The sequence below is a fragment of the Culex pipiens genome, chromosome 2 (genome assembly GCF_016801865.2).
Source record: "Culex pipiens pallens isolate TS chromosome 2, TS_CPP_V2, whole genome shotgun sequence".
In the NCBI taxonomy this organism is placed as follows: Eukaryota; Metazoa; Arthropoda; class Insecta; order Diptera; family Culicidae; genus Culex; species Culex pipiens.
The window spans coordinates 78267571-78281226 of record NC_068938.1 but is presented as its reverse complement, the minus strand read 5'-3'; the positions used below and the strand labels follow the sequence as shown (position 1 = coordinate 78281226).

General features: G+C 37.8%; 1 protein-coding gene across 2 annotated transcripts in view; it reads left to right on the top strand.

Moving 5' to 3' along the window:
* Positions 1-12796, top strand: part of LOC120419197 (homeobox protein aristaless) — a 126889-nt gene extending 114093 nt beyond the window's left edge. The window contains exons 4-5 of one of the 2 annotated variants that reach the window (XM_039581868.2): positions 11170-11438; positions 11504-12796. In XM_039581868.2, coding sequence (XP_039437802.1) covers positions 11170-11438; positions 11504-11903 — 669 coding nt within the window. In that variant the 3' untranslated portion in view covers positions 11904-12796. The remainder of the gene's footprint in view (positions 1-11169; positions 11439-11503) is intronic. The other variant, XM_039581869.2, reaches the window with a different exon arrangement.
* Positions 12797-13656: the final 860 nt, after the last annotated feature.

Here is a 13656-nt window from a genome sequence, read left to right as displayed (position 1 = left end):
CCACGTACCGGGATCAGCTTGCTTGTTTACAAGCCAGTTATGGAGAGCTTCCGTCGGTAAGCTCGCCGTCGGCAAAGCCAACTTCACGGCTTGAGCGATATTGAAGTTGGCTGGCTGTTTGCGGTTGGGTGATGATCACGCCTCTTTTCTGATGGGGAGCACACGCATAAATGGAGCTTATTTCCGTAGCTTTGGTTTGAGATATGATGGTCACAGTGACTCCCCTCCCTAGTAGTGTTCAGTGTTACAGAAGAAGGGATTGATATAATAAGATTAACCGCAAAGGTAAACCTGCGTAAAAGCTTATTATTTTTTGTCTTCAAGACATCACACAAAACGTCAATATATTTTGGAATAATTTCTTCTTCAAACTTTAAAAGCTCGCCTCCCTCTAAAATATAATGTAAGGTTGCTGTAATAATTTAAATAAGTGACTATTTTTATTTTAAGTATTAAGTATTTCTTTGTTATTTGGCTCAAAATTTGTGGGGGCCTTCCCTATGACAAAGAAGCAATTTTGTGCCATTGGTTCACCCTTACAAGTTTCCATACAATTTTAGGTCGCTGTCCATACAAAAATAATACGTAAGTATTCGAAAATCTGTTACTTTTAAAGGAATTTTTTGATTGATTTGGTGTCTTTGTCAAAGTTGGAGGTATTGATAAGGACTACAGTCCAGATTCGATAATCCGAAGGCCTAGGAAAAATTTAACTTCGGAGAATCAAAATTTCGGATAATCGAATCACGAAAAAAATGTTTTTTCGTTGTATAATTTTTGATTATCGAGCATAGGTATGACCCCTAAACTACGCTAAAATTATTTAGAATTTTTGAATCCATGATGGCGGCCAAAATGGCGGTGATGCAATATTGAAAAAAATGCATTTTATTTTTTAATAGACAATCAACAACTCAAATTTGACTTAAATGGGGTCGTAGAACTCAAATTTTATTTTAAAAACAAGAAAATGAAAAAAATACAAAAAAATTGTTCGTGATTCGATTATCGGAAGTCCCATACAAACTTTCGGATAATCGAACTTCGGATAATCGAAACTTCGGATAATCGAGGCTTCGGATAACAGAATCTGGACTGTATTAAGAAAAAAAATTGTAATTTTTTAATTGATTTTTTCACGAGAAATAAATTTTTCAATATCCGCATCATTTAATTTTTGATTTTTTTTTATATTTTTTAGTGACAAAACCCCACATCTTTTAATCCATTCAAAGTATGGACCAAAATTTTGCCTACGAGTTATGACGTCTATGAAACATTGAAGATAGACCACTGGTTGCTGAGATCATAGGAGGGTCTTTAACAAATCTTTTTTTTATATTTTTACTTGTCCTTGTATTAAAAAAAAAAGTTTTTTTATTGTTCCAGATTAAACTATGAAAAACCTTGCTGTGATTTTATTGCAAATGGTTTAAGTTTATATCAAAATATGCAAAAAACACGAAACATTGAAAAAAGGTGAAGGGAAAATCATGACAAACTTCAAAAAGGCAAAAAATAATGTTTGGAGGTTGTAGAATAGGCCTGCATATCAGAAAAGGGATAAAAACTTAACAAAATAAATGCATGAAAAAATGCTGAAATTGAATGACAAAAGTTGCTCAAAATGTCCATCTTTAGCACAAAATCCTCGAAAAATAATTTGGCCAGTAGAGAGTTGAAATTAGCTTTGTTATAATTTTCGTAAACAAATAAGGGCAAGTGGTACAAAAAAGGAAATGAATTACATAATTTCATGGTTCGTCATTGTTTTTTCTGAAATAAATGCTATTTTTGTAGATTTTATTCTGATTTTTTTTTCAAACTCTCACCATGGCGGACCTTCTGAAAAATTACACTAGATTTCATAAGTATTTTTTAATTCGTTCATAAAACAATGGCACATGTTATTGTTTTAAATGTGTTTTTTTTTTTTGAAAATTCTTAAGTCAAACATGTTTTTCTTTCAAATAAAATAAAAATAATAAAATCAGCAGAGCACGATTGACAAACCTACCTTTTATATTATTTTCTACTCTCATCTTCGATTTTTTTTACAGTTTTGAGAAAGACTAATTACAGAGTAAATTCTGAAATAAAAATGAAAAATTGGAACAGAAATTTTCCAACGAATCATGTTCAATTGTTGCGTTTCTAGTAATAGTTAAGTATCGAGCTAATTTCAAATGACTTTTTGATTTTTTGGTTTAAATATATTTACTTTTATCCTGTATTTAGTTAAATCTTTTAATAAAATCAATACGGGTAGTTAAAAATCACAACCGTGCGATAAATGACCATCAGTCAGCCATATTTTTTTCTCACAGGAAACCTTTCGCCACCATCGCTTTTCTAAATCATTCGAACACGTTTAGCACATTAGCAAACAGCTTTGCTAAGGCTCGAGGCTGGTTCAGCAATGGTTCGAAAAAATGCTTCCCTTTCCCAATCGGATCACGATTTGCCGCGCTTCATTTTTCCATTTTCATATTGCTCTAGAGCGGGAAGCCATTTAATTTTTCCTCCTTTCTTCACATTTTTTTTTTTGACGGGAAAGCCACCCTTCCATTACTAAATTACAGCACAATCCGTTGGGCACGATTGTCGAACCCTGTCTGGCAAAAGGTTATCATTTAGCAGCACAAATTGCATTTTGAAAGCTCCCTGTTTTTTTTTTGTTTCGCTAGTATTTGCTGAGATGATATCTCTCCGAAGAGGGCCCTCCAGCAGCCATTTCTCAATGATATATCATTTCGAATGGTCGATCGGAAATCGAGAAAAGATTCTCGACTCTTTCACCGCAATTCGAATTGAAAGCAACAAAAACCACCCTTTGGGGGAAATTCAGTTGTATTATTTGCATAATTCAACCCCCTCGCGCGCTCACCCGGGGTTTGGGTCGTTAATTAATTTGATTACACTTAATCACATGAAATTGTGGCCGCGCGCAGTTGCACCGAAATCGAACGAGGAGCTTCCCCGCCGCGGGGTCACTCACGGGAATCGTACTGTTTTGGGTGGAGGCGAAACGGCAAAAGTGAGCAATTTTCAACCCATTCCGGTAATTTATAGATATGGTTGGGGAAATGTACTTGGTGGGTTAAGGATGGCTGTGGTTTCGGGATTTCTGCGGTTACTGTTTTATTTTTTACACAAACAACAGAAAAAAAATGATAAATCCCACATAAAAACATTAAAAAAAAAATTCAATATATTGAAGTTAGTTTTTGTTGTAGTAAATTCTTGTTATTAACTTTAAAATTGTCAACGTAGTCCGCGAAAGACTTCAAATTGATATTACACTTTAAATCAGATAGCTAGACAAAACCAGCGTTAACCCACAATGAACAACATCTCTAAATTACCAACATCCCACTAATTTCCGTCTCGCACCCAAAGCCATCAATCCCCGAAAACAAAACTCCACTCCGCTACTCGTAAATTTCCATCTGTCAGCACCCATCGCTCAACCCCGCGATCCAGCGATACCATCGCTGACCAGGCCAAATACTTCCCATGACCAGGATCGATCTCGCGCCACGCTCAACCGTCCATCTCGCGAGGGGTTGATAGTTTCTAAATTTGATTACACCCATTCCGCGCCATTCGCACCATGGGTGGTCCATGTCCCGATGACCGCGCTGGCGCCCCGCAACGACCTGGTCCCGTACGCCTAGTTGATCCCCAGCAGCGATGTGATCATCATCCCGCGATCGTTTAGCTTGATGATCTACGAAAATTTAAATTTCTTCTCACTATTTTAAACGAGGTTGTCCCACCACCACCACGGTCTGAGGTCGTCTGGTCTAGGACGGGACAAGGTGGTTCAGGAGAAAGGCGTATAATTCCATGAGCAAATATTTGCTCTGGTATTGAAATTGATTTCACGATTGTTCGCCCAGCTGGAGATCTTCGCCGAGGTTTGCTGGTTGGCGGGACAGCCAACTGTCAAAATGTTGAACCTTCTTGCTCTCGCTGCCGTTGGGCCCCAAATGCCACACACGTGTGATCCCTCGCCCAAAAGTAAAGAAACAGCGTGTTTTATGCTGGAATCATCGTCATGATCTCGCAGCGTAAGAAACGGAGCGAGGGAAAAAAGAATGTGCTCACCATTCGAGCATATATCATTTCACATCAAATGTCATTAAAGTTGTTAGCAATTTTATGGACTTCATCAACAAATCGGGAAGGGATGAAGGAGGGAGAGACGGTCAGCCACCGCGGTCCGAAAATTTCCAAGCCCCAAGATGTCGAGAAGATGATGGATTTTTATTGGGGTTCGTCGCTTCGTGCCGTGAAGTCTTTCTTGCTGCCTGATGAATCAGAACAAGGTTGTTTCGTTTCCAGAACACACGGCCCCAGTCTGGACTGGTCGGCTCCGCCGGAACGGAATTGGATGGAACAAAACGTATAATCTTCTATTATTAGATTAGGGCCGTGTAATTAATGAGCGATAATAGCGCCACCTACGTTTTGTGCTGGGATCTCCGATCGGGGCCGTGACTAGGTGACTTCCTTTGTCTTTTGATTCGGTTTTGAGGTGCTGTCTTTTTGGGAATGAGTCATTTTGGAGGAATGTTGTTTGACATGCCACTTGGTTGAGTGTGAAACAATTTCATTCTTTGAACTTTTAAAAATTAAATTCCGAAATCATCTTCATTTGTATGGTTGTTGCCTACATAAAAAAAACAAATCATGGTAATATTGCATCTGGGAAAGGGTACATCTTTTATGTCAGAAAAAATGTGTTATTTTACCTCTGAAAATGTGTAATTTTTCCACTTTTCTATGGTAATATCGCTTTTTCATTCTTAGTTGAGGTAAAATTACATCATAAAAGAGGTAATATTCAACCTTCCAAAATTACACCTTCCATATTTACACAATTTTTTACTGTGAGCACAATTTTAAAATGTTATATTCAATGTCTTAGGAAATCTCGCAAGTATTTTTATTTTTTCAGGATATTCATTTATTGAAGAAAATTGTTTAAATTTGAGACTTTAATTAACTCAAGTTATTTTTAAATTAACAAATCAATTCTATACTATTATGCTACATTTGTATTTTTGTGACTTTAAATATGTATTTTTCTCAACATTGGATGAATCTCAACATTTTAAAACGTCAACCGAACCCATCTTTACTGCTAATTCAACGGCGATAGCTGATAATTACTTGAAATTGATTCCCTAGAACCGCGTCAATCTTCGCTCCGATAATTACCACGCGGTGACCGTAAAAATGGCCGCCGGGGTTTCCCACCAACCAAAGCCTAGAATTGAGTCCGGAGATGTCTCCACCGGTCCACCGTGGCATAATTATGATCCATTCGTCGTGTTCGTCAGGGGGTCCATTATGTCGCATTAGGAGGACTTCAGCCAGACTTTGGCGTCTCAGAGCTGCTAATGTTGAAGAAATTAGTTCTTCTTCGAAGAACCGTCGCTAAAGTGTTGAAAATGACCAGCCCGGAGAAGATCGTTAGCTAGTTAGCAGTCGAACGGACCTCAAAGCTCGGCCAGGGGGCGCTGTCGTTCAATTAACACTCCTCACCGACTGTCTGAGGTCTTCCCCCCCCCCCTCGCTCCTCAACATCCTCTTTTCCCCCATAACTTTTTGGCGCAACGAAACGATCCAATTTACCCCATCCTGATTTATGGCTTGTAAATCATAAAAAAGCAAACATTACTTTTATTGAATTTGTGCAGCGTTGCATCACCTTCTCGACTCGAACCTTTGGACCGCGTCGTCGCGCCGTGAGCTTTATTTTATTCCACCCCCACGTGTTTCACACCGCAACCACTGCGCCAGTTTTATAATAAAATCGAACATAAACATACTTTGCATTATTATGATAATTGGCCGCGGAGAGGGCGCAGATATTGCAACATTTCAACGGAACAAACTAGCTGAGGTGTTGATTTTGGATCGCGATTCTGAGTTGAAAGTGCTTTAAAAGAACTTTAGCTGGTTAATCCAAATCGGTGGGGAGCGCATTCTGGTGATTGGACAAACAATCGGCTGATTGAAGTGATCTTCATTTGCGAGTGGGGGATTCTACGATCACTTAATTAGTCGCTTTGATGGCAAGAAGTTGGGCTAGAATTTATGGGATGATTTATTTAGTTCACTGCAAACAGAAGAACAAAAAAAAAACAAATTATTCGCTCTACAGCATTGCCTTGGCGAAACTAGGTGTCCGAAGGCTTGATTGTTGAGGCAATTGTAAACCTCTTTTTACACCTTAGCTTCCATCCACCCCGGGAGACGAACTGACGACCTTTGGATTGTTAGTCCAACTGCCTACCAGCGACTCCACCGAGGCAGGACCCAGGGAGACGACTCCTACACCTGGACTGAGCTAACGACCTAACCTCTAGGTTAGACCAGGGCCAACATTTACTTCCCCATCCAACGGAAGGCGTGATCAGACAAATCTCGTCTCGAAAATGCCACCGGGACCGTCTGGGATCAAACCCAGGCCGACCGGGTGAGAGGCAACCACGCTTACCCCTACACCATGGTCCAGAAGAACATTCCTTACAATTTTATAATTCAAATTTATTGTTTTAGTCTTGTAGCTTTCAAAATTTCAAATTGTTCGAATTATAATATTAAATTTCAGGTTTGATTTACTTACAAAAAAAAAAACAAATATTAAAAAAGCGTCAATATAGGTTTATTCTCAATTGAAAAATAAAACAGATATTTTTCGAAACCCTAAAAATGAAAATTTCAAGAGATTGCACGGGCACAATGTTTTTGTGCAAGTTTAAAACATGTAAATTAAAAAAATCAATAGAAAAATTGTGGCTTATTTTAACAGTTCGACTCTGTTTGGTCAGCTCATTCCATGGAACAATAATTGATCCTTTATGAAACATTTGCGATTTTTATCTCAATGTTTTCCACGATATAAGATTAAGGACAATCAGCTATACTTTTTTACAAAAGATAAATTTAGCTTAAATTCAAGTATTGCATTGTTTTTCTGCAATTTATTCAAATTAATATATTTAATAAATACATTTACCTAAATTTAAAAGATATCCAACTTTCACATTGGGCATTCTTGAGTTATTTGGACCAACATTCTTCTTATATCATAAAAAAGCCAAACAGAATCGACATTTTTTTTCTAAAGATTAATAAATGAAGTTTACAGAGTTTCTATAGAAAAATCGTCCAATAAGTTTATGATCGCAAAAAATGTCACATTGCACAGTGTTTGGATTGGAGAGTTAATTGGAGTAAATTGTTTACTCCTTTATTTGGCGTCCTAGCCAAATGGTGTCTTGTTATACTTGATAAGGGCTATCTTTTGAAGTTATTGACATACAGGGTGACGAACTTCCAAGGCTTCAACCAAAATCTAACTATGTTGGTGTCTTGGGCAAAGTTGATAAAGAAAAAAAAAACAAGCAACTTAGTAAAAAATTCTAAAATTCTAAAATTTTGAAATTTTTTGATGCCTAAATTCTTAATTTTTTTAGTTTCTTTTATTCTGAAACTTTAGATTTTAATTTAGAACTTTAAAACTTTAAATTTAAAAATTTCAGGTTAAAATTTTAAATTGTTTTGTTCTGTTTTTGTACGATTTAACGTAAATTTAGTACTTTAAAATTAAAAATTTCAGGTTAAAATTTTAAATTGTTTTGTTCTGTTTTTGTACGATTTAACGTAAATTTAGTACAAAGGAATTGAAAAAAATGATTATTTTTTTTAAAGGATTATTGAAATCTTAAATTAGGGACATTCAAAATTTAAAGATTCTTGAACTATTTATAATTTTAAAAATTCAGAAATTGTAACACTCCTAAATCAAATTTCAAAATTCAAATTAGAAATAAAAAACTAAATCCTAAAAATCTAAAATTCTAAAAAGATTAAAACTACTTAAGATTCTAAAATTGAAAAAATCAGAAAAATCTAAATATTTAAAATTCTGAATTTTGTTCAGTTTTTCAAATTGGCCAATTTTGCAAAACCTGTAAAATTCTTGAAATTTGCAATATTGGTAAAATTCTTGAAATTAATAAAATTTGTCAAATTCTTTAAATTTGCAAACATTTACAAAAATTCTAAATTAGCATTAGCATTTGGAGGACACCCCACAACCAGAAGGCTCCACTACGCTTAACTCAAAATGTTAACATTCAAGCGGCCTACTATGTTCTGAAGAGTTATTTATAACAAAAAAAATACATATTATTGGTGAAGACAGCATCATGTTTGGAGCCTTAATTATGGAGCTATCACAATTTTTAAGTGAGTTTGAGCCTATTTTTTTTGCGCTTTTTGCCGCAAACCAACACAAAAAAAGTTATGGTAATATTCATCAGGGCAATGATGACAGATTTTGTGTCAAAAAATGTGTAATATTACATCAGGAACTGGTGAATTTTCATCAGATTCTGATATATTTTTACACATTTTTTTTTGGTAAAATTACTCAAAAAAGATTTAATATTCAACCAACTAATTTTTTACCCTTCCATTTTTTCTTCTGTGCAGAAAAAGCAACGAAAAATATTGAACGAATTATTTACCAATTTTATGCGGAACCATATAGAAAATCTATTCTGCTTGTAGGAACAATGTTTATTCCATGCAGAAACTGTATTGAACATTAAATTGGAAATTTCAGATGAAAAAAACTGTATTCTTGAATTTCAAATACACAGAAAAAAAAATGATGGCAATATTCATCAGGAAATGATTAATTTTACCCCAGAAAATGATGAATTTTCATCCGTTTTTGATGAATATTCATCAGGTTCACATCATTACACATTTTTTATGTAATACAAGCTTTTCCCGGCAAACTCCGTTCTGCCCTTTTTGGTTTATTGACGTTTTTAGCTTGTTTGCTTGTTCAGCCTCCTGTGATTAAAATTTTATTTTACGCAGCTTTTCCTATACAATCTGCAGATTTTCCGGAATCGGTTCCAGAATGGCCAAAGTTGTCACTTTTTGTCGTAAGAACCTTCCTTGGACTTATACGAACCCAACGCAACAAAGAGCACCTCGATCCGACGCTCCGTACTGAACTGATTCGCGTTCGAACAAAACCGTCGAAATTTTTTATATATATATATATATAGATATATATATAGATTACTCAAAAAAAGAGGTAATATTCAAACTACCAAATTTTTAACATTCCAAAATTCAACTTTTTTTTCTGTGTAGAATGTTGTCAAAGCCAGAAAGACACAGAATTATCGAAATATTTATGTAATGTTTTTCCTAGCTTTGATAATTTTCAAAAACAAATTTGTCCGCTCTTTGGATTAGAAATTGTAACCGCTAAGCAATATCAAATAATCAACAAATTTGATTTGGCAATTCTGCAAAACAAAATGAATCAAAAAATTACTTTGTTGTTAACAATGTTGAAACTTTAGTAATGCGTTTCATTATAAATTATTACCACATGCTTTTTTTTATCAATTCCAAGACAGTTAATATTTTAAATCTCAATAACATCAGCTGCGGTTCATTTTTTTTGCTCTCAACCCAGCCATCCAAAACCCACTAACTAGAGCTAATCCGATTCCGTCGACAGCGGGTTGGTTTTGTTCAAACTCACCCTGCTCAAGAAAGCGGGCATCTTCCCTGAAATGCTAAACAGCCGTAACTAAAGTTATTACAAACATAAAAATCATCATCAGCCTTTTGTGAAAACGCTGGCCCCTATAACGATGCCGCGTTGAGAGCGCCCTGTTCAAACAACGCGTCGTCGCTGGTTCGATTCCAAAAAAACAACGAATCCCTCGCCGAGGTCATAACGACTAGAGCGGGAATGAGTTTTGATTGAGTATTAATAGGTTTCATTCTCCGCTTTCCGCGGGACACCACACTGGGTTTTTTTTCTGGCTTCGAATCCTGCCGCAGGTCGGTTATCACTGCTGGCCAGGTCGGCCCGACAAGGAGAAATATTAAAAATTATGTGTTTTGGTCCCAGCATGGCGCTTTTGTTAATCTAATACGCCCTAGGGGGGCGCCCGCGCACGGCCTTTGTGGCCACTCTCGCTCAATCTCCCGCTAATCACCTGTTCTGGTTTCGGAGATATGTGTGTGCGCGATCGCTCTCGATGGTCTCGAAGAATTGCCAAATTATAACACTATTGGCAGCAGGTATTGGGTTTCTTCGGGTTCTTGGAAAGTAAAATTGGAACATTGGCAGGGATAGTCGTGAGGGAGAATGCGACGATTTCGAATCGTGATGTGTCACTCGGAAGTGGCGAAGAGAAGGAACTTGAGTTGGAGACTAGGGTGACCAGTTCTCATTTTGACAATGTCTGTTTTATTCACTAGAAAGGAAGATTTATCCAACAGTAACCAGTTGTCCCAAGTTCTTTTTTCATTTTTTCGTGGCAAGACAATGAGCAAGAGAGAATCTCTCTTTTTTTGTTCCCTCTGTTTCGCTCTCGTTCTCTCCAGAGCGAAGCAGAAAAGAAAATTGGAAAATGGAGAGGAAAGAGATTTGCTCTCATGCTTACTGTCTTGCTTTGAGTTCATTCAAGAGATTTTTTGAAAAGTAGATTTATTGATTTGGGTTATAATTAAGGGTGGAGAATTTTTTTGCCATTTGAAAATTAATTGTTTTATATAAATATTATAGATGCAATTTCAAGTCAAATAATTTGATAATCATAAAAAATACATGATTGTAGAATTAAAATCATTGGAAACGATCGATTCAGAAAACTCTACCCTTCTAAACCTCTTCACAAAAAAAGCCTCAAATTCTGTCTACCCCCTGCAAAAAAAACAGATGATCCAAGCTGATTCATAAATTGTCCTCTGAACGCGGCACGACACAACCGTTGTCGGCGGCGGCGGCGGCGTCATTTTCGGACTCCCCTCTTTCTTTCTTTGTGTTTGCATCGAGCGGGGACCTAAAATTCTCAAGAATTGACCGTCGGCTGATAGCGTGCCATTTGGCGGCGGCATACCCCAATTTGTCCCCGCTGCGTGTGCCTTTGACGGCTGATCGCTATCTCCGAAGGGGACACCTCCTCTTCCCAAACGATCAGAACGATCAATTTGGGTAAATTAATTTATCATCGGAATTTCGGGACCCGACGGGGATATCGGGGGTGAAATTTTTGAGGAGCACATTTTAATGAATGAATTTGGTTTTCGTTTGCTTTTCTTTTCTAGGTCTGGTTCCAGAACCGTCGGGCCAAGTGGCGCAAGCAGGAGAAGGTGGGTCCGCAGGGCCATCCGTACAATCCGTACCTGACCGCCGGCGGGCAAGTTCCGTCGGCAACGGTCGTCGCACCGTCGCTACCTCCGAATCCGTTCACCCATTTGGGCTTCAACCTGAGGAAACCGTTCGACGCGGCCAGTTTGGCTGCGTTCCGCTACCCGACGCTAGGTGGCGGGCACGTGCTTCCGTCGGCCTACTTCAACCAGTTCCACAGGTTGGTGTGCGTTGAACCACAACAAAGCAAAGGAGAGCATTTTTTAACTTTCTGTTTTACCACCATTTTAGGACTCCTCCACCGCCGCTGCTTCCGCCGGGCATCGGTGCCATGTACACCCCGTCGGCATCCTTCCAGACGTTGCTGGCGAACATTTCCGCGGCCCAGCGAGCCCCACCGGTGATGCCCTCGAAGCCATCCCCGCCCGGTGGCAGCGTAGTGACCAGCTCGGACTACCTGTCCCCGGTGGGGGGACCTCCTCCTCCGGCCAGTTTACCGACGCCGGCCTCGCCACCGGTTTCGCCCACCTCAGTGCCAGTAGTTCCTGCCGGAGTTCCGGCGCCCGGTTCGACGACGCCTCCCCAGGACCGGCGCAGCTCTTCGATCGCGGCCCTCCGGCTAAAGGCCCGCGAACACGAGCTGCGGCTCGAGATGCTCCGCCAGAACGGCCACAGTGATATCATTAGCTAAGACGCTCCCGATTCCTTACAGTGTGTTCTTTGATATAGCAACATAACCTAAAAAAGAGGTTATGCGAACGCATGCATTCCTTTCCGTACTATAAACGCACTAACCTACAACAAACAATAGTCATAACCTTAAAACAGCAGTAACCTAACCTACTTTACTCAACTATTCATCCATACCGCAATCCGCATTTAGTCAGAGCAAATCCAACCCTGTGTTTGACGTTTATGACCTTGATCTGGTCAACATTTACAACCCTCGAGGTGGGCAACTGTCAAACGCAGGGTTGCACCAATAAACACCAACACAAGCAAAACAAACAGCGCTACAACAAGCTAATCAACCGGCCAGTGTTGCCAAGGTCATTGCAATCTTCGAACTAAGCGTGCGTGTGCGTTGCAAACGCCCAAAGAATCGCTCCCAGTCTTCGTTGGTCGTACTCGTTTCGTCTGTTTAATTAATCGAGTCCTCATCACGTGAGCAACAACAACAACAAACAGCAGCCGGAGGGAATCACGGTAGCGGTCGTCATTGACAACCCGTAAATTTAACCTGATTTCTACTCGGGCTGCCTCGATCACCGTGTGTGTGTTTGTGCGCTTCATCACCATTTGTCATTGACAGTTTCGCAGCAACGTTCAGAAATATGAAATCTCTGCGAAGGCAGCTCAGAAAGAAAAAAAGATTGAATGAAATGAGAAACGCTACCATGTCACGCAAAGTAGTGCAGACAGACGGACACGGTCAGGGACGGGATTTGGGACCCCTTGGCCATGTTGACGGAGTCTGTTTGTAGGATTTGACGAAGAGAGAAAGAGTGAGAGAGAGTCAGTAAACAGTTGATCCTGCCGCGGGGGTGAGCGGAGCAGAGAGCAAAAGAGTGGATTTGATTTGAAATTGTTTAAAAAAAACGAATATGGAAATTTGGGAACACTGCACAGAGCTGTCAAACAAGTTTGTACCTTGAAATTTTGTATGACTCATTTGTTTTATCAAAGATAATACATTTCTTGAATTTATCAAAACAGAAATTTGAATGCAGATATTTCACAATATTTCAATTTTCTGTTTCGTTTTAAATCACTTTGATGAAAACTAAACTTTATCATGGTTGCATGGTTAAACAAAAAAAGTTGCAAATTTAGAAATTTAGGAACAGGGATAAATAATTTCAAAACTTTCTTAATTACATTATATGTGTAAATCAATTATTATTGTTATTTTTTTTTAATTTTCTTTCAGGTTTTTGCAGAAATCAATTTTATATAAATTTTCATAATATTCAAATAAACAAATTAATTTTCATAATATTCAAACAAACAATATTGAAACGTGTTTACAGTTATCCTTTTTTTTAATTTTCAAAACAGCAAAAACCAAAAATTTCATATTTGTGAAAAGCCAAAATGTTCTATAAAAACTTCATTCAATGAATTTCAATTTAATTCCAATCGAGAAAATAGTTTTTTTTTAAATCAATTTCAATGTTTCGCAATACTTTTTGCATACTGTTTTTCTGGGATATTTTGAAGAAAACTTTAAAAAAGCATTTTACTTACCTCTTTAACATTATTACGAAAAAATGACTATCAGAATAACTGTCAGAATTTGTTAACTGTTTAAATTAACTAGAAAATGCAAAAAAAAAAAACGCTTGTGAAAACAAAATGTTATGCAATAAAAAATTCTCTTATGACGTGTGTTAAAAAAACCACTTTAATTAAGATAATATTACATGATAAAACAGATAATATTG